This window comes from Tetrao urogallus, assembly GCF_951394365.1.
Source record: "Tetrao urogallus genome assembly, chromosome: 8".
In the NCBI taxonomy this organism is placed as follows: Eukaryota; Metazoa; Chordata; class Aves; order Galliformes; family Phasianidae; genus Tetrao; species Tetrao urogallus.
The window spans coordinates 8,595,409-8,617,438 of NC_136821.1; the positions used below are offsets into that span (position 1 = coordinate 8,595,409).

The following is a 22,030-nucleotide window of genomic DNA, read 5'->3' on the forward strand; positions in this document are numbered from 1 at the left end:
TTCTCACAGCCTGGCTGGCATCCTGGGGGAGGTTTGCGACATTGCTGTTCTGGCTGAAGCCATACAGACGGTTGGTTTATTGTTTTTGCTGGTTCCTGGTTTGCACTGCTGGGAAGCTAGCTCTGTCTGCTTTGGAAGGAGAAAAATGGAAACAGGTAGCAAGCCTGTTTTCCCTTTCTTCCCTCATCTGTGAGCTATGCACAGGGCAGACGTGTTATTTGCAGTCAGCCTGGACGAGACTGGGAGAACTCCAGAAGTGTGAGCAGAGCTGAGATTGACTGGCTTTGGATAAGCCCTTTTCTTACTTAAATCTGTGCCAATCTCAGCAGGTACGTGGTACCGGCTGTGCTCTTCGGAGGGCCTCTCTGGGTACGGCAGAGACTTATGTGCTTTATTTCCCCTGGAAACAAAACAACTGTAGCCAAATATTTCTATGCACAGCAAGACCTGAACAGAGTCTTCAGGTGCTGAATGCATCCCTCCAGCCGCGACTTCTTGGTGCATCAACTCCATGGAGCGCACCAGGCTCTGCATACAGGAGCTGCAGGACTTCAGCATCATGGTCAGCAAGGGAAGTGCGAAGGTCCCTGCATGCAGATAGATGGCCTGGGGGCAGAGATCACCCCCATCCCTAGAATATGGGGGACACCATACTCCGTAGCATACAGGAACTGTCTTGGTGCAGACAGTGGGCCATTCCCCTCATTCCACCCTGGTACCCATCAGGAGATGCAGATAATCTTGCCCTCTATCTCAGATAACTCCCAACGCCGAAACTGAAGCCCTGATGTGGCTCTGTAAGGACATGCATCGCAGCTACTCAAGACTCAGTTGTGGTCAGTCTAACCAAAACCTGACCCCAGGGGAAGACACAGAAGTGGTTACTTGAACCAAGGTGCTGCCTTCTAAGTCTGTATGTGAGCTGAGCTCAGAGATGAGGTTTTGGACAAACAGGAGCCAGTTTCGTTGTGCTGTACAGCACCATGGCAAGGAGCTCCTTATGAGATTGCTGCTATGTTCTGCAGCACAGTTTGACTCAGATGTACTTAAGAAACTTCTGTTAACTGGAGCTATTACAAAACCAACTTGTCTTTAGTGATAGGACAAAGGGGAATGGCTTTAAACTAAGACAGGAGAGGTTTAGGTTAGATATTAAGGAGAAATTTTTTCAATCAGAGAATGGTTAAGCACTGGAACAGGTTGCCCAAGGAGGCTGTGGATGCTCCATCCCTGGAGGCATTCAAGGCCAGGCTGGATGAAGTTCTAGGCAGCCTGGTCTGGTGGTTGGAGAACCTGCACATAGCAGGGGGGCTGAAACTAGATGATCATTGTGGTCCTTTTCAACCCAGGCCATTTTGTGATTTTATCTGATAAACCTAAATACTAAGGCAGGCAAATGGATTTTGATTTTTTTTTTTTTTGGTCCAGAACTGAAGCAGATCGCATGCATTGCTTCAGTACGGGCAGCCTTGTTCAGGGTTTACATGGCAAATGCTGACTGTGGGTTACAGAAACCACGAGGCTGTAGTCCCCTGCCCAGAATAACTGACAGGGTCCTGTAAAGATGGTCTCGTTGTTAAACAAGTGGTCAGGGATATCTGGGTCTTCCCAGGCAAACTTGCTGGAGCCCCATTATCGCTGGTATCTCAGTCCCCATGTCTGTGGAAGGAGGATAACGATGGCACCAGCTTCCCAGATAATGCAGTGGGGCATTATCTGAGTGCAGATTGACAGTGCAGGGAGTGCAGCCACACCTGGAGGGGCTCCTGCAGCAGCTCAGCCCAGAACGGCCGTCCTGTTGGAAAGCACTCTGAAAGCTGTGTTTGCCTGGCACCCAGCCTAAGCTAACAGCCTGCCAAGCCTCAGGTGCAAAACATGTAGAGTTATCCCTGCTTTTCTTCTGCAGAGCCCTCCCACCCTCTCCTGTGCAGCAGAGATTTGACTGCTTCAGTTCACCCAGCTTTTGTCTGTCTGATCCCATTCTGCCTTCTGTCCTGTTTTGGCACCAGGCGGAGTGGAGCTCCTGATGTTGCTCGCTGCTATTGTACTGCAAATAATACAGCCACTGAGATGCAATAGGTGAACCACACACAACACTCTGGATGTGGGCACAGCATCCCCATGCAGTGATATAAGGGTGTCATTAACCATCAGTCTGTAGGGCAGCTTCACATTGCACTTGGTATTTAATTATGGAACTGCTGCCCGGTTAAGATTGAAGCTAGTTTACTTCCATTGTGCCGGACTTTAAATTATCATGCAGCTTCCTTGCTGCTCTGAACTTTGTGTGATGTAACTCAGCAGGGGTACAGTTTCCTTGACAGAGAAGATCAATAAATGAGGTTTATCCAAGACTGCAGTGCTCACGCTGTGTCTGGCCTCTGCAGCCTTCCCTGTGCTGGTGGCTGCTCTGCCTCATGGTGACATGGCAGTAGCATGGCCCCCTGGAGGGGCTGGTGGGGCCCTGTGGAACAAGTGGATGCCCTGGCCCTGGACGTACCCAAGTTGAGGCTGGCTGGGGCTCTGAGCACCTGATGGAGATGTAGGTGTCCCTGCTTATTGCAGGAGGGCTGGACCACATGGTCTTTAAGGGTCTCTTCCAATGCAAAAGATTCCACGATTCTATGAAGTCTGTCACCCTGAGCATTGCTTCCTGTTCCAGTGGCCAGGGGCCAGAGACATCTCTTTGTTGTAGGACAACATTTCATGCATGCAGGTTGCTGAAAAGCAGAGGGTTACGTAGGCAGGAGAGGTGGTTAAGCTAAACAATAGTGTGGGCCCCATAACAAATTGTGGGCATGAATACACCTAGGTGGAGCAAGGATGTTTCTTAAAAGTAAAGCAACGAGTTTTCAATAAAGTATGTGATAAGCAGGGGCCAAAAAAGAAAACCCAACATCTCTTCAGACAGAGCTGGAGTATTTACAGCAGGGTTTTGCAGCCTGGCTCTTCAGCTTGGCTGAGACGAGGACACAAGGCTTGGCATGGACCTGAGCTCCACCTCTGGGCTTGCTACTCACTTCAGGAAATTTCAAGTTATCTCATCTCCAACCTCACCTGTGTGCTTCTGTTCTGTGTTCAATTTATGTGTTTACAGTGCTATACTCACCTTGTTTTGCAGCGACTGAGATCTCTATGGCCTATACTTACTGCAGGGGTGTGTGCACGGGTAGCAGCCTTGACTAGACCACTGACACAGGTGCAGAACAAAGTCAGCCTTTGTGCACACAAGCCCTTCCACAGATCTGGAGCAGAAGCAGAAACCTTCAGGGTGAAATCTGAGTAATTCTCTCTTACCAAGCCCATGAGAGGAAGCTGCATGATATGAGTTACAGCTCATTAAAGTGTACTCATAGCACTTATGCCCATATGCAGCCCTTGGCATGTGCCAGTAGTGAGTTTTGGTGCTCAGGCACTTTGCATGAGGATTGCAAATTGCTTGCAATAAAGATTGGCTGTCCTAAACAGTTATCACACCCAAGCTTGATCTTCTCTTTGTCTTTCCCAAATCCTTTATGAGCATGTTGGAAAAATACAGATCTGTGGGGAAACCCCATGACAGCCCATTCCCATTATGAAAATTACTTATTCTTACCCTTTGTTTCTCATTGGTAACTATTCATGCAGAAGTGCCCTTCCCTTTTGCACCATTATTGCTCCAATCCCAGAAAAGCATTGGATAAAGAGCATTTCCAAAAGCCTATGATAAACAAAGCCCAGTGACCAGGTCACCTTGTCCGAGCGGTCACCCTCACTTTGAAAGAACTGTGCCAGCTATAAAGCAAGACTGTACTGCAAAAGACTGTCTCTTTTGCAAATGTATCACGAGTCTGTTAATTCTGGTCTTTACTACTATTTCTCCCAGTGTGCCCAAATCAGAAGTCAGGTGTGCTGGTGTGACTCCTGAGCACTTTAAAAGTCTGGTGTCCCTTTGGCCATCTGCATTTTTTTAAGCAGGTTTGAGCTGTAGGTGATACATCATGGGAACAGCCTGGCAGTTCCCTGATTGAGCTTCTCCAGACTCCAGGCTCAGCTGGTGTGATGCTGTTCATTTTGTTGATTTGTTTAAAGCCTCTTCATGGCCTCAATATCTAATCTGCTATGGAGAGCAGAGTGTTACAGGGCAAAATTCATTAATGTTTGTAAAGCTCATCAAGATCATTCATGAGCAAATCCCATCATATTTTAATACTTTTTTTTTTTTAAATGTCACAAGGAAGTTCTCCATGTTCATTGAATAAATGAAACAAATGGACCCAAATATTGGAACAGGCAAAAGCCACAGCTCTCTTCATTTACCACTTGGAGGACACTTTAATTCCACCTCAAACTCCCTGCTTTGATGCTGCTCCCACAAATCAAAAGAAACCCCCAGCTCTCTCAGTTGTGTGCCCAGAGATTCCCACGGACACCAGGGCTTTTCAAAAGATCTGCCCTGGTCCTACACGGCTCCAAGAGTTCCCATTGCTGGCGGCTGTGAGAATTGATCTGGCTTTGCAGCATGAGATGCAAGTAAGAACAGCATAGGATGGCTGAGTGCAGGTGTTTGATCGCCCGAACTGGGGAAACTTGTCCCTAAAACCATTTCTGTGTAGATGTCTTGTCCCCCTCCAACGGTGGCTGGATGTTACTGCACTCATGCTGGTGGGTTTAGTAGATGAGTCTGGGCTACGGGACCCAGCGCTGTACATCTACAGTTAGGCATCAGGGAATTCCCTCTTTCCCAAAACCTCATGCACTTCTATTCATGCGTCGTAAGTGGCATTTTCCTCATGACTGCAGATGTGGTCTGAATTTCTGCAAGAGCTTTGCAATGAACTTGCATTTCCCCTTGTTTTTTCCTGCCAGGATGCCTGGAGGAGACATGGCCAAACCCCTCCTTGGCCACAGGAGCACAGAGGGTGACCCCAGTGTGGTGCCTGCAGCTGGCCGCACCATCGGCGTGCTGGGGAGCGGGGACTTTGCGCGCTCGTTGGCCATCCGTCTGGTGTGCTCTGGCTTCAAGGTGGTGGTGGGCAGCCGCAACCCAAAGCGTAAAGCCTGCCTCTTCCCTTCTGCAGCAGAGGTCACCTTCCAGGCTGAGGCGGTGAAGAAGACGGATGTCATTTTTGTGGCGGTTTTCAGGGAACATTACTCCACGCTCTGTGACCTGGCTGATGTGCTGGCAGGAAAGATCCTGGTGGATGTCAGTAACAACACTGAAATCAACCACCACAAAGAATCCAACGCTGAATATTTGGCCTCTCTGTTCCCAGCCTGCACTGTGGTCAAGGGCTTTAATGTGGTTTCTGCGTGGACGCTGCAGTCTGGTGCCAGGGATGGCAATAAGCAGGTATACTGCTTTCTTCTGATATGTGCCACATCTCAACTGTTTCAGCAGCTGAGGTCTGACATCAGTAAATGGCCTTAGGCACACAGAGAAGGGGCATCAGTACTGGTTTTGGCATCCAGAAACCATCACACAGCTTGCACATTTCTTTGATCAGAAAAGAAATACACTGCTTACTCCACACCTTATAGTCCCTGGAGTCACTGTGTAAGTGAAAAACATCATTTAATTGTCTCTCTATCTAAACACAGCCAGTAAAGCAAACTGGTGGTATGCATAAGAAAGAAAACCTGTCCAGGATAGAGATCTTTGGCAACCACAGTAAATCCCCATCAGAAAGTCTGCCAAAACACATGATGATCCATGATAATGTAGGCTTCCTTTAGTGCAGCATCCCTCCTGCCATGCTCGTTCCCACCACTTGATCTCTTTGCCCAATACGTATCTTTCCATTTATTGCAGGTTCTAATCTGCTCCAATAGCCAAGAAGCCAAGCGTACTGTGGCAGAAATTGCTCAGGTAATGGGCTTCACCCCTGTGGACATGGGCTGCATGTCCTCAGCCTGCGAGATTGAGAACATTCCCCTGCGCCTTTTGCCAGCCTGGAAAATCCCCATCTTTTTGGCTCTGGGGCTTTTTCTTTGCTTTTTCACTTACAACCTGGTGCGGCAGGTCATCCACCCTTACATCAGGGAGCAGAAGAATAAGTTTTATAAGATCCCTGTCGAGGTGGTCAACACTACGCTGCCGTGCGTGGCCTACGTCATGCTGTCTCTGGTCTACCTCCCTGGTGTGCTGGCAGCCTGCTCGCAGCTCTACTACGGCACCAAATACAGGCGCTTTCCAGACTGGCTTGACCAGTGGCTGCAACACAGAAAGCAGATCGGCCTCCTCAGCTTCTTCTGTGCAGCCCTGCACGCCGTGTACAGCCTGTGCCTGCCCATGCGCCGCTCCCACCGCTACCAGCTGATTGAGACGGCCGTCAAGCAGGTAATGTTGGCACCCTTCGGGTGGCACCTGTGATGATCTTGCAGGCACATTCAGAAGTTGGGTAAGAGGGCTTCATGGCCTTTGCATTTGCTTTCCAAAGGATTTGTTTATGTAGGAGGTATGTCCTCATCACAGCGCACTTCCAGTGCTGTAACAAAACAATGCTGAAGTCTAGGCCATAGTCTAGGGGAACAAGGAAATGGGAAAGTACCCTACAGCCCTATCGAAGCTTTCAGCAATGTTTATCCAGAGATTATATCCCGAGATTGCTACACCTTCAGGCAATTCAGCTCAGCAGTGCCACGGAAGAATGTGACTCTGCCATCTTTTGTCCCTGCTGTTCTTGCTGCTCTTCCCTGCCTCCTCCTGGGATGGTGCAAGAAGCTCTGTGCATCCCAGAGGTGAACCAGATCAAGGACTTGCCCCCACACCTGTCTGCTTTCTGTGCTGGGATGTTTCCCAAGTGCTTCTCACTGTAGCCACCCAAACACTTTGTCCAAGCACAGAGGCATGGAGGCAGCTGGGAGCAGGACAGCTGGTTTTGGGAGCAGTGCCTGCACAAAGCATCCACCAGATATTTCAGTTCCAGACTTGCACAGCCCCTTTTCAATTGCTACAGTCACACATTAATCTCGGTCAAGCATCCTGTGTCCATTTCCCCTCTACGTCCTGTTTTCTAGCAACATCTTTGTTTAGTAAATTAAGCCCATTTAATGGGCTAAAGAAGATGGTTCTAAATGTTGTTCTCTGCCATGAAGCATAAAACCCATCTTCCTTTCCATTAGCATGAACAATTTCCCCCATTAAATGCACTTAAAATGAAGGTTATTAGGAGACTACTGCATATTCAAGCATGTGTATTTGTTTTCATGGCTTTAAACTGACTTCTCATTCCAATTATCTTTCCAAATGCAACTCTGGGGCTTGCTGCTGTGGTTACAGGCTATGGGAGCTGTGAGCATCAAGCAGTTCTTCCCAGCAGGCTGCAGGTCTGATCCAACTGGGAAAATGGCAGTGGCACCTGCCACAGGCAGAGGCCAGTGGCAGCAGGAACCAGTGTTCATCCAGGAAATCTTCTTCCAAAACCAAAGTGAATACACATAAAATTCAATTCCTCTATTCCTACATGCTCCATTTTAACAAAACTTCATTGTCATGCCAGGCTATGGAGAAGAAGATGAATATCTGGGTAGAGGAGGAAGTCTGGAGGATGGAGATTTATATCTCTGTTGGAATAATTGCCCTGGGCTTGCTGTCGTTACTTGCCATCACCTCACTTCCATCCATTGCAAACTCTCTCAACTGGAGGGAATTCAGTTTCATCCAGGTAAGGTTGACATGTGACAATGCACGAGAGTGGTTCTGCAGTCAGCCAGTGTTACAGGCACTCTGCCACTCACCATAGAGGACATCTCAGGGTAGTGGGACAGTGGTGCTTCCAGGGTGTCATGCAGGACTCGCGTGCTCTGCTGTGGGTGCTGTGTCTCAGGGAAAGGAAAACGTAATGCATCATGTGCATCCACGTGGAGCTTAGTGGCAAGCTTTGCATGAATGAGTCTTTAATGTGCTGGTGGAATTTCTTTCTCACCCTACTTTTAACAGTGCTAGCTAGAGATCCTAAGAAGAACCAGCATGGGTTTGCCTGTGTGGTGCCCCCTGCAAAATTCTCTGGGATTTTTCCTCCTCACATTGTGCCCATGAGCAGTGCTGCATTCACTCCTGAAGTCATACAAGGTAGAACACTTTGCAGACATTTAGAGAAGAGAGGATTATTCCCTTCTGTATGTGAATTGCTAAGTCAGGACCTGAACCAATGATGGAGCACCTGGTGAAGGGACGCAGCCAGCCTTTGGAGCACAGGTGAATTGCTTCCACCTGTGCAACCAGAAGGGATGGAACCAAGTTCCACCCCTTCCTAAGCCTCATTTAAGGGCTGGCTGCCACACAGAAAGGATCTCTGCCTGGAGATCTCTCATTTTGGAGTATTTTGGTAAGCCCTGATCTTTGGGATAGGTGAGCAAATGTTTTTTGCTTTAACTGGATTGTAACCATCACCTTTTTTTGAGTAATTCAGAATTTGTTATCTGTTATCATTTTTCCCCATGCCTTCTGTATTGTGGAGATGCTGTGGGGAGTTTGCAGCAGGCTGCAGATGGCAGATGGATAACCCATGGGGACAGCCAGTGCAGAACACAGATCTGAATGGCCAGTGAAGAGCATGTCTTCTAAAAAATGGGTTAGGAGTTCTGGATAGCTTTTCTTTCTCTCAGGTTTCCTAGTGGTTTGGGAGTCCTCTTTCCACTTGCAGGGATGTCCAGGCTCATGAGGCCAGATCTCCACAGTGACCCATGTAGGGATCCCAAACGCTCAACCCAAGGGCTGCCACTCTCAGTAATACATACAGAGCAAGGCTTCAGGTTAACAGGGACAGCAAGGAAAAAACTTCAAGTAGTCCCTGCACCTTCAGAGATCATTTTAAGACCTAATTTCCTGAAGGACACTCACCTGTCATATCATGTAATCCTGAAACCCATCATTAACTGTGCTTCCTACATGGCTGCAGCTTAGCTTGCAGTAGGTTCCCAGTAATGCTGCAGTGCCACCCAGCACGCACAAACCCCACAGGTTCCCCCCTACCCCCCCGCCATACCTCCTCTGCAGAGCCCCTCTGTACACTCAGAAGTTGGAGTATGTAGAGTTAGGGTGTGCAAAGGTGGATATCCATCATTCATTCTCCCTTGCTGAAGCTCTTCAGCTGCACATAAATAATTCAATATTCATTAGAGCAGGAGTTTGAAGCCTGCTCTCCCACAGGTGCCCTGATCTCCAACTAGTAAGTCAGTTCATCTCTTTTTCTCCTCTCTTGCTGTGAGCTGTTGAGTAATTATTTACAATGCATAAAGAAGTCTCACCTGGAGAGCCTGACCTCAAGAGACTGTCCCTTGGGGAGAAGGGAGATCTGGCTTCAAATCTCTTTCTTAACAGACAGCAGGAGCAAATTAATTCTCAGCATCACATCTCAGGGGTGCACTGCAGCCACTGGGACATTGGATAAACTCCCGTCCTGGCTTAGTCATTTCATACCAGGAATCTGAGATGAAGGGAAATAATTCCTTATAGCCTGGAATGTGGCTCTGAAACTCCCTGCATCTCCCTCTGTCTCCCTAGACAGCTCTCTGGTGGGTGCTGCTGTTGTGTTATGCAACATGTATGGTATCTTCTACCAGCACACATTCCACAACTGTTTCTTCTGCCCTTTGCCATCTTTCCCTGGGTCTTTCCAATGATATGTCAACTCTGGCACTGGTACGTGATGCTCTGCTCCAAAATAGCTCCTGGCTGCCCCAGGCAGTCACTGGCTGGCTTAGAGCATGGAAAAATCACTCCTAACTATTTCTGTGGATGTAGGGAGAGGCATTGTAGCACACCCTGCTGATGACAGTGGCAATGTGCCCAAGGAGAGGATTAGAGGCTTTTGTCATGTTAGCTTCCAGGTCGGGCATTGCTTGTTTTTTAATGAGGAATGTTTTAGAGGAGTTTCTTCAATAAGTTGTTGATGCCAACTTGAGGAAATGAGTAGCAGATATATCTGCTGTTCCCAGGTGCTAGAGGGTAACATTCACATACAGCAACTCAACTCTCCCTAAATTAATGCACAGTGACACTGTAATGTAAATACAAGGGGTGAAGAACAAGGCTGTACTCTCAAGCCCTGGGGATGTCCAACACTTGAACCGACTATGGTGCATGAGAGGCACTGTGGCTAGTTGTGAAAAAGGAAAGATCTGGAAAATACAAAGCACAGCAGTCCCTGCTGAGTATCTCCCCAAAGCTGCAGCCATTTACTGCCATTTCTGTTGAGGTGGCTGCTGTGTTTGAGAGGGGTTGCACTCACATTTGAATGAGGGCTGGGGCTTGCTAAAAGCCAGGAACCACTCTGATCCATTCCTTACCTGGAGTTTCCCATGCCTCGCATTTTCCAACAACACTGTGGGTGCCTCTCAGCACCATGGGGTACTGCCATTATCTTAAAATACATATCTGTTGCTTAACAGGCCAAAAATAACACTTGGGTTGTTGCTAAGGATTTAGAACATAGATGATTTTCAGCTAGCAAATACAGCTGGGTTGAATATACAGTTTCCCTCCATATCCAGTTTTGACTAATAGAAAATATACAGGATCTAGGCACTAGATAACAGGAACAATTCAGATGCAATTCAACTTACAAGGGAGATTCTTAATGTTCCCTAGTGACTTACAAATCAAATCTAATTGGTGGAGAAGTGAAAATGCATATGATTCCTTTTATCTCTCCACCCTGAAAAATCCTCTTGGAATTTGAAGGTTGGGTTGACCTGATTTCCTTCCTAGCTCACATACTGCAGGATGCAAAGAATCTGTCATCAGGTGCCTGTAGCCCTCCTGATGATAAAGTGAGAGCCAGCTTCCACACAGTTAACAACTCTACAGGACTAATGGCAGCAGAAGTCAGAAACCTGAATGTGTTAGGAAGGTGCCTTTTGCCTTGGATGCTGCACAGGCATTTATAAATGACAGAGTCACCTTCACTGATGCATTGCAGCACATCTCCTGGACACTGAAGAGAGGTGGGAGAGAGAAAAATCAATCCAGAATGGGCAGTGCAAGCTAAACCTGCATTAGAAAGATCCCATCTTCATAGAGCCATCTCTCAGGGGGCTTTACCACCTTATCTTGGCAGCAGCCCTGCATTCCCCATGCTGTGACAGTGTAAAAGCCCTGCTGACCATAGGGAGCCCTGGTTTGTGTCACTGCTCTGCTCTGTGGAGCTGCCAGCACTGTGTCCAGCTGCCATCTGCTCACCTGCACATTTATTGCTAATTAGCTCTTTGTTCTGTGTGCCCTGCTGCTGTGCACAAAGGTGGGTCACTGCACAGCTCTGATGTTCGGTCGTCTTTTGTCCTACTAATTTCCACTTCTGCTTTTCCCTGGTGCCAGCAGCAGTTGAAAGAGGAACTGTAGAGGAACAAACTAATTATCTCTAGCTCTGACACCTCTGCCATCCATGGAGCCCCATGTGGACTGTACCTGAAGGCACCTTGCACCCACTGCCAAAAGCACCTGCTGCCCTCAGCCATCACTCCTCACCTTCTACCCAGCCCTGCCTTACAGCTGTGCTCTGCAGATCAGCCTCCTGCTGGCACCTCTGGCCTCCTCCCATCTAGGGATGTTCTGCCTGTTGGAGGGGAGCTAAGATTTGATAAATTATGGGTGAGCCATGGGTTGGTGCCCACTGTTAAGAGCATTATCTCCTTCAGCTGTATGGTGTATCCCAGCAAACACCTTCATTTGCCAAGTGAAGTAAATTTTGACCCCATTTGAGCTTGCTTTGGGCTGAGGAATCAGATATGGCTTTCAGGTGGATGTGAGCTTCGGCTAAGGGGGCTGTTGCTAGCTCTGGGAATGACCTTGAGTGGTGCTGGTGCAACACAGAGACAAGAGCTCTCTAACTTGGCAGGGCTTACAGACACCCTCATGATGGCTGTAGAGGAGCTGTAAAAGTGAAGTGCATAGATATGGGGCATACTTTAGAGATCTTTCCTTGTCTGCCCAGTCCTCTCAGCTGTTTCAGTAATTCACTCTGAAGAGTAGAGGAGCCTTGATCTAGCTTGTTGTTAATGATACAGTACACATTAAAAAGTTATCTGGGTTTTAAAATGGTTTGTCAGCCATCAAAACCAAGAAGAGATGTTCTGAAGGAAATAGTTGTCCAGCTGTCAATGTGGATGATCATGTACTACACCCATACTTTTCATTGAAAATACAGCTGGTGGCCCTTGAGGAGGGATTGTGCCTGTGATGAGCTCAGAGCCCCCACCTCTGAGGCAGGTAGGAAACCATCAGCAAGGGGACTGTAGTTTAAAATCCTCCTTGAAAACAATCTTCAACATTCTTGGAATATTCAGGCGAAATGTTGTCTCTATGGATGCTTGGGAGCCACAGTCTCAGCTGAATATGGGGCACATTCTGGTCTGCAGAGCAAGGCTACATCCTTGCTGCCTCCCTCAATGGACAAAGGCCTCCTGACTCCCCATTCCAAGGACTTAGTCCATTGGATAGCCTCATCTTGGCACACTGCAGTTTTCCTGTAGGTGACACCCGGTTTGCAGTTGCATTTTATTCTATCAGAGAGGCACAGGAATATTCACTGCTTTCTCTGTGCTGCATATTCTTACAGGGGAAAACAGGCATGAGGTCTGCTGACTGCTTTGTGTTTCTCTTCCTTTTAGTCTACGCTGGGATTTATTGCCTTGGTCATCAGCACCCTGCACACCCTCACATATGGCTGGTCAAGGGCCTTTGATGAGAACCAATACAAGTTCTACCTGCCTCCCACCTACACTCTCACGCTGCTTGTCCCATGTACTGTGATCCTAGCAAAAGTTGCCTTCAGTTTGCCCTGCATTCAGCAGAGACTCGTGCGAATCAGAAGAGGCTGGGAGAAGGGGAGGTATGTCAAGTTTGTCCTGCCCAGTGCAACAGGGGAGTATTCAAGTGGGGAGAGCTCTAGCAACGTCTGATGGAACCTCAGGGGTGACAGAGGATTTCAAAGCACTATCAACATTTCTATAAAGGTGTTCCTTTTTCTTAAATGTATGTATGTTTTAGTATAATTATATTGTGGGTAAATAATAAAATCTGGTGACTTTAGAAAATGGGCTACTATGAAAGTAGTTTAGGCAGTGGTATTTAAATTATATTGCTGGTTTGCTAGGACAAATATTGCCTTAAAAATCACTGTGAAAGCTGAGCTAACAACACCAATATACAGGGAGAAGTGATGGATTCTGTCACTGGGGATGCTAGTTGGCAAATCTACAGCAGTGCTTCTCTGTTGCTTCCTTATTATCTACTCTCATGAATGTCAATGTTTTTGTTCTTTTTTTTTTTTTTTTTTTTAAATATGAAGAAGCACAGATTTTCTGGGCTTTTTGATGGCAAAGACATCCTGCTTCTTGAGCATCTGGATCAACCTAAGCAGTGAGCTTTAGAAACACAACTTGTCCCTGGCTTTGGTCTCTTTAATGAAGTAACCACATAAGCAGAACAATATCCCTCTTATGTAGTGTCTGCACATTTTAGTAAAGGTATCCAAACCTGACAGCAAATCCAAGTATCTACTTTCTCAAATACAAACAGCAGATCTGGTCCTGTAGGCTCTACCTGGTGCACATTTATAGGCTGCTGAAATAAACCATCTTTGCTATCAGAGTGAAAGCTTTTGAAGAGAGGAATGTCCCTAACACCCACACTTCCTGTCTGCACTGCTGTCTCTGAGACAACAACTACTGCTGCTGCATGTTCTCTGTTTTACTAAATCCATTTCAGGCAGTATTTGGTGGAAATAGAGCGAAAAAGAAAAATGTGCCATTTCACAAAATTTCACAAAGAAAACCAAAGGCCTACGTCAAATAATAGTTTGAAGCTCTTAGAAATCACTGTCACCTGAACATGTGTGCTTGGATAACAAAACAGCACCTCTAACACTACTGGCTTCACCAGCAGTGATAAGGTCTTTGAACTGTCTTGCAAAGAGCCTGGTGAGTCTTGATCACAGCATGAGAATACAGGAATTGCGCATGTGAGGCACCATCCTGCACTGCCTTGCATCTTAGAAAGTCACTTACTAGACCACAAAGCATGTATCAAATGCTTTTCTTCTGACTTCACACACACTTTGGATGAGGTCCAGGGCAAGAATTCTGCCCTACTTTCCTTTGCTACCTTTTACTTTCTGTTCCTTCAAGCTCTTGTTCTTTATCAGAATAATTATTTAGATTTTGGAGATCCAAGTCACCCATATAGAGAATGGGCAGCCATTTGCAAAAGCTCACTTAAAAGCAAGCAATTGAGATGACACAAAGAAGACTACCTCAGCAAGACCAGACACAAGGACGTGGGTGGGATAGCCTTATTTCCTTGCAGTTAAGTAAAAGGCACCGCTCAGCATTCCGCTTTGCTTTGAAAAATGTCATCAATTAGGTTTTATTTGTGGGACCAAAAAGCATCTTTTAAAAGACCAGTTAATACAAATGGGAAAACGTGGATCAACTTTGGTGCACATAAGCCCTTCTATGAGCCAATACTGCTCTTGTAAACTGGATGATTTGTAGGAAGAGGAACTTCAGAATTCCCTGTTTAGCCTTTAATGCCAACAGTGTGTAATACTCTGCAAGTAGCGCTCAAGCTGCCAGTAATGATATCGAGGGGTTTTAGGTTTTGCATAAGGCTTACAGTAAAGTCTCCAACCACCACCTCTTTTCACTAAGAAAAAGGAAATCAACATTGAGGGAAATGCCAAGTTTGCATAATCAGCTGATTGTTTTTTTTATTTTTTTGCAACACCAAAGGGAAGGGGCACTGTGAAAGTGTCCCTTTCAGAAAGCTGCTGTTATTCAGGTTTCCCCGTCCACCTCCGCAGCCTCACCCAGATCAGCATCTCATCAAATCACTCACCAAGCAGATTGATTGTGCAGCACTATTTAGTTGTGGATGAATGGTAGGCTAAGTTTCCACATGGATTTGATGTACTTCCACATGAGTACAATTCCACCCACTCCAACATAACTCATGCTTGAGGGAAAATGGCATTCAGCAAACTTCTGCTTTCATCAAGTAAAGTCAACATAAAAGCACAAGTAGGCACATTTTATGTTTACAATAAAGTATTCCAATGTCTTTTTTTTTTTTTTAAGCTAAGCTTTTCACATCCTTAGGTCAAGCAAGACAACTGCCTGTTGGCCAAACATAGGACAGGAAGGAACAAGCATTACACAGGCTTGCAGGCTTTGTATTCAAGGGGGAAGATGTGATTTCATTGCGGGATGCTTCAAGGCTAAAGACTCACCATTTTGCCCAGCAGAACAAGGGTTGCACTTTAGCTTTATGTACACAACTTTCACACCCACATGTCCTTCCTATTGATGGCAAAGGGACAATTTTCACAAGCAGAAGTAGAGCTGGGCACTGGATATACTCATGAAGCAGCACAGTTCTTTCCAGTTTGATGCCAACCTGTGACATGAGCCAACTCAACATCCCCACAGCATCTATAAAAAGATCCATCACACTGCTCCAGGAAATGCCTGTGCCAACATACTGGCCAGCCAGTCACTGTATCTTTTGAAGACTGAAACCAATTCCTCTAAACACAGAACCACATTTCAGATGGTGCCCTCTGTACACATCTGGTCTCTAAAACCTTTGACATGGGAGTTTGGATCATTTATTCTGATTCCAGAATACTGAAAAGTAATTTGAGGTGGTTTTGAATGCTCATTTCCCTACACAATTTTGTGGAGAGCGGGTTCAATATGGCTAGCTTAAAATTTCTCAATGAATTGTTTTTATACTTAGAAATTCTCTGCATATATGCACACACACACAAACGTATATATTATTGCAGAGTATGTAGCTGGAATGTAAATTCTTATATTTTTATTTTCTGTATTGGCTACAGTATGCTTCTGTGATTTGTAAGAACCAATGAAGAGCTGTAAGGCCGGTTTTACTGACCTCTACAGTTACATAAAAGATATTCTGAACAAATCTATAAAACTGAACTCATTTGGATATTTTCACACCCTCCAACTAAACAACACCATTATTTCAATGGCAGAGAGTAAGGGGAGTATGCGCAATGTAACAACCCAGAGATAAAACACACCAGCAGGTAGGTTCTTGCTATCAAGCTAAGTGAAGATGATCCTTGCTGTGACCCAGCGTGCCAAGGTCTGTATTACAGAGCTGCTATGCACATGGGAGGCCACAAGTGCATACAGACACAAGGCTAGAGGTATTACACAGCAATTGCAGCACTGGAACAAAAATAGCTTCATTCAGTAAACAGAAAGTGCCGTTGATAAAGAGTTCAAGGAAGAGGGAGATCCCAATGAGGTTTATGGGACTGGAAAGAAAAAAAGGAGTTTTAACGCTATCATTTTGTTCTCCGTTTCTTAAATCACTTCCTCACAGAAGTGGGACGCCAGATCAACCAACTTCTGGATCTGCAGTATTGCATTTTAATGAGCTAATTTGTAAGTTGATTTTAATGAGTTCATTTAAATTCTTGTGCAAAGCTTAACCTCTGCAGGTACAGCTCCCTCACTCCTTCTGGTTTATAATGCAAGGCTTTTAACAGTGCAATTGGTTTCTTGCTCTTCAGGGATTTACTTACAAAGTGATATATCAAACTCCAGCTAAATCTTTAGAGGAATGCAGCTGCTTAAGCACCTCTGTACAATGTATTTCCTCCAGGATCTCCAAGATGGCTGGCATCCCTGCATGAGCTGCTCTGAGCAGCGGCAGAAGACTGGTAAATCCCTGAGCTCAAAATGACCTGCACTGAGCTAATGGGATCAGCAGATGGTGCTTCAGCTTTGAGATTGGTTAGAAGGGGGCAATTTTCTTTCACCTGTTTACTGTACCTTAATAAGAAGCATCAGTTTTTGAGAATTTCTGCACAGGTAGTCAGGCCCACTCTAAAGCTGAGCGGGAAGTGCACAGCAGGAAGGTGCCATCTGTGACAAGAGACAGCTCTTGTTGGCAGAGCGTGCAAAGGAGTTTCTTATTCAAAGCCTAAAAATAACTTGTGTACAGCCAGGCAGAAGGATCACATAATACAAGCCACAGTATTAAAGGAATCTTTCAAAGACTTCAAGTGGAACTGCAGCCATTCCCCTAGAAAGATAATCTGCTTTGGATTTAGAAACCTCAGCAGTGGGAGATCTACCACAGCTGCTGTTCAGCTGGTTAGTTATTCTTGTTATCTGTTTCCCGTACGTGATCTGCAATTAGCTAGCTTTGGCTGCTGGTGCTGCATGCCAGCCTGCTGGCTTACAGAGCTATCCACAACCAGAAGGCTGCTTTTACATAGCTGTCTCAAAACCAACAATACTGTGTGAGATTCAAGCCTGCTTTCTGGAAGACCAGGTTCCTTCCATTTGGGGATAGGGAAACATGGAGAAATTGCCATAAAACTGTTAGGATATGAGGCTGCCACTTCTAGATTGCCGCTTTGACTCTAAAAGCAACAGATGTGCTCCAGTAGGGTGGATGCCAAATGCATGCACAGAGCCAAAGGTGTGACCTCAAAGTCTGGTCTAAAACAGATTGCTGCCATACCTTCCACTTAAATCACCTCGATCCATAAAAGAAAAGAGGCTTCCCAAACTGGCCTTAAAGATTATGTTTGAAGCTTAGAAAAGACAAAGAGAAAAGTAATACACTCGGAACATGATTTCTTATGCTGGGTCGTTGGCCCTGCTGACTCTCTGGAAAGCAGAATAAAACCTTCCTGTGATGTGAAATGAGAGCAGACAGACGTGCTCTTGCAGTCCTTGCTGACATTCCTAGTACACAGCACTGTGTCAACTGCCAGAGGGCAGAATTGGACACACAGATAAATTCTATTCTTAACCTACACTGTCATACTGAGCTCTTGAATGTGTTCACCACCCACAGAAACTCTCACTTCTGGCTTGCTTTTGGCCTACCATGAAGAGAACAACCCATTGCTAGCAGAGAAAGAGGAAGTCAGCAAACAAAAAATACAATCCATTATCTGACCAGAAATATCCTACCTACAGGCAGACACGAGTTTTATGCTCCATTCTCGCCCCCTGCCGCATCACCAGCCCAAACAACACCCACCTCTACTCTCAGCCATCTGCCAGGCTTCAAGGGGAGCTCTCAGCAAAGCACAACCAGGTGCTGTGCAGGAGGAGAAGTGGGAACAACACCTCCCAGGCACCCTGCACTGCACACACAGCAGGCACCCTTGCAACCAGGCAGCATCTATGTACGCTTCAATCATTCAAAGCATAAAGCTCTGCACAGTGCTCGGGTTTGGGCTCCAAAACTCATCTCCCATCTCAGCTCATCACAGCACAGAAAGCATGGCACAGTGTGAAGTTCTCTTCCTCCCTTGCCCTACAAGGAATAGTAGGAGCTTAGAGTCAGAAGCATGGAGGATGCATTTGTTGTGTGCTTAAGCTGTGTTGCTGAAGATTTTTTGCTCTGTTTTGCATGTGTCTGTTCCGGGTGGTTTTCCTTGTGTTTAAAAAAAAAAGGCATATTTAAAGTTTACTTTACAAAACCTCAGCAAATTAACGCTGATCTTTTCCAGACAATTCTTCAAATGAATGTTCAGCAAATGCCTCCTCACAGCATGCAAAGATTTAGACACGCTGGAACCAGCTCTGCAAAGGATGCTCTCTAACAAGAAGAATTTAAGCACTGATACCAGTTCAATTTGCCGCTCTTTGATTTTAATATAAAAAGAAACACTTTCCGCAAGGAAAGTCTCAGCTTTCATCACCCGAGCCCTAGCACAGACTTTTGCAGGCTAAACTAATTCATAGATAAGCACTATTCCTGAATATTCACTATCTCTTGGCTTACACAGGTTCTGGAGAATGAAAAAACAGGCTGTGCTGACATCTGGTGGCTTTCCCTGTAGCCAGAGATGGTTTATGGCAATAGCTCCTGGGTTTTCACTGGAGTTTTGCATCTCTTATGCAACCTCTCTCCGGTCTCCTTCTAAGATACAAAGCATTATAATAACAACATTTCTGTTTTCACTGACCAGTGGACAGTGCTGTCCTGTGCGAGTCCTTTTGTAAAGCAACAAAAGATCCTTTGTTGTGCACAACTGGCTACACCATAGAGACGGACTTTTCTTTATTTCAAAGGATATTCCTTCACTAATTTTAAAATGGACATTCACTTCCACAGAAAACACTGCTATTGCATAGCACTAAACCACTAACATGCTGTAAATAAGCAGAGATGGCAGCACAAAGGAAGGGGATGTGGCAGGGAAAAAAACAGTGTCTGCTTCTCCAACATCGTGGTAAGAAAGTAAATAGCGGGAAAAAAATCAGTGCCTTCTTAACATGAAGAGTGGCAAAATTATCTACTGGTCATATTTGGTTGATTCATTACTCATTTGCAAATCCTTGCCCTGTAGTACTATGAGAAGGAAATCCTGGAAGGAAGATCTGGTGCCAAGTGGTGCCAGACAGCAAGGCTGAGCTCAGTCCAACAAACTGTTCAATAAGCAGAAGTGTGCAAGTTGCCTTAAGCATTTTTAATGCCTCCAGCCAGCTGCCAGTGCCTCTAAAGCCAAGATTGTATCAGTCTAATGAGACCAAGAATGACTATCAGATGTTCTGTTTTCTCATTCTAGTTCTTTGAACATTCAAGATTTCTTAGCTCCCAAGGACAGAGCCCACAAATGTCCTGTCATCACTGCGTCAAATGATGCACTGTGACCTGCAAGTTCATTTTTAAGTGAACGATCCATGGGGATGTGCTGAATACTCAGAATGAAAGAGAAACATCACAGCTTACAGCTCATCTCTGGATCAACTCTGAGAACGTTTTCATCAGATAAAGCAGTTGCACAACTTTAATGGTGGTGATCTCTGAGGACTCTTCTGTGTCACTGGCAGCATTTCATTCAGCTGTGCCAAGTTCTTAACTCTGGCATCTTCAAGGAGCAACTTGAATATATGCAGACAGAAAACTACACCAAAGCAGCAGCATGCAGAAATATATCAGAGCCAGAAAGAAACCAGCACACATCATACATCCATTTCTGCATTCAATTCTAAAAAATGATTGAAATGCATAACGATATAAAAACACCATTTTCATACCCTTACTGGTATAACAATCAGCACTATTCCAGTGGCATATATAAGCCACTAGAGCTGTACATACAAGATTTTCTGTGTCTACTCACTCACAAATACCTCTTATCCCTCCTCATGGTAATTCCTTTCACCATTTCTTCTCCTTTAGCAGCTATTCATCCATGCCTCCTAACCAAAACTCCAATCTCTGAAGCAGTTTTCATTCTCCGAGAAGCACGGTAGTTCCACAACTCCCAGTTTGACCACTTTTCCCTGCTACATTTCTATAACCAAGGAGAAGATGCCTCTTAGTTCAGCATCCACCCTGGATACTGCTCTTTTTGTTCATAATAAGGGTGGTGAAATGTTCCAAGGATGTCACATAGTGAAATGAATCCTTATTAACCCCACAATGTCAAAGAATAAGAGTAAAATTATACGATCTATCCCACTATACATTGAGGAGAAGTCACCTTTTATCAACAGTTATTGTGAACTAACACTGTTTATGGCCTTCTGCCAGGTTAACGAAGTTTGGTATCAACTATGTGGGTGGTTTCCTTTAATATACAGAGGATTTCATAACAACACATCTCAGACTTCAGTAATTTATTAGCCCATGTTCCCAGATTTCATTCAGTGTACAACAATCTTGGAATCAAACCAATTTTGAAACACGCATTGCTACACCATATCCCAACCAAAGTGTTGGAACAGAATCTATCTTTAAAAGTTCTCTGTTATTATCTATGGTTTCGTGGTGGCTTGAGGGTATTTTGGTTTTGTTTGTTTGTTTGTTTTGTAAAAAGTATTATTAAAAAAAGTAGAAACTCGCTTCAGGAAGAATCCAGATTACAAGTATGGTCATGGACAACATTACAAAAGGCTCTACTGTGCTGCTGCAGAAAGGAGCCAGCGAAGTGCCACTGCCAGGGAGAACAGAGCTCAGAGAGCACTGCTTTAACTCTTCCTTTGGAAAGAGAAACTCATCTAGAGCAACAGACACAATTCTTCGTTTGCATTAGACATTTACAGTTTTCTTGCTGATGTTGTAGAATTGCTCCTTCACTGCAACATGCTCAGTGACACACTGAACTCCTGTACTGTACAAGCTGTAACTACAGAAAGGACATCGACATTTCTTTCAAACATCAGTTCTTTAAAGAGAAGGGATCACAAAACCAATCCAAATCTGTTTGAGAGGGTTGGAGACCAAATTAGAATTCCCACAACAGAAGCAAAGAGTGGCAATATTCACTCAGTGAGCCTGGACATGCTGAAAGCTATCATTGAGATGCCGTGGTAGGACAGTCCAAGACACTGCTTTCTCTGGTATGCCATCTACTTCCCGCACAGCTACAGTCAATACTGTAAATCTGTCAGATCAAACCTCATTAGGGGAGCAGGGACCAGCAAGAGAAAGAGGCTTGGACTGAAAGATGATGGATGTGTTAAACTTTTTCCGTAAATTCATCAGAGCATGCACATCAGCATTTAAATGTCAAGAGAACACTGTAACATAGGTGTGCTTACAAGATAAATACACTATCTCCTTTTTAATAGCCGACCTCTTTCACAGAAGAATAACACTGTTTGAAGCAACACTGTTGGTTAGTGGAAATGCTAAGTCACAGCCTGAACCAGTGATTGAGCACCTGGTGGAAAGGCAGGGCCAACCCAGGGGAACTCAGATGCATGCAATGTACCTGAGTGAGTGGAAGGGGCGGGTCCTGGCTCCATCCCTTCCCAGACATCATTTAAAGGTTGGCAGGGGGAAAGATAAGGACATTTTGTCTAAAGATCCCTGCCTGCTTGAGGACCTTACAGGCCTTCTGAAGGTAAGCAGCTTCTTTCTCTTATTTTCTGTTCCCCCTGCTGTCGTGTCTGAGTGCAATGCCACTTGCCGCGATCTGGGATCCTGTTGCTCTGCTGTCTTGTTGCACTTTCCATTGCTTTAATGTAACTAATAGTAGCTACCTGAAAGGTCTCCAGTTTAAGCCACAGAGTTGTCAGGAAGGATAGAGAAAATGAG

At 45.4% G+C, this 22,030-nt stretch overlaps 1 protein-coding gene across 2 annotated transcripts; it reads left to right on the forward strand.

Moving 5' to 3' along the window:
- Positions 1-4,849: 4,849 nt before the first annotated feature.
- Positions 4,850-13,512, forward strand: STEAP3 (STEAP3 metalloreductase; the record flags this gene model as incomplete). 2 transcript variants are annotated; one of them, XM_079539433.1, is made up of 5 exons in its annotated part: positions 4,850-5,332; positions 5,792-6,319; positions 7,482-7,646; positions 12,592-12,812; positions 13,272-13,512. In XM_079539433.1, the coding sequence occupies 5 exons, from the start codon at positions 4,850-4,852 to the stop codon at positions 13,351-13,353; spliced, it is 1,479 nt and encodes a 492-aa protein (XP_079395559.1). In that variant the 3' UTR covers positions 13,354-13,512. The 2 variants fall into 2 exon arrangements, with proteins under 2 accessions (XP_079395559.1, XP_079395560.1); XM_079539434.1 differs by lacking the exon at positions 13,272-13,512 and having other exon boundaries at positions 12,592-12,991.
- Between the last annotated feature and the right edge of the window lie 8,518 nt (positions 13,513-22,030).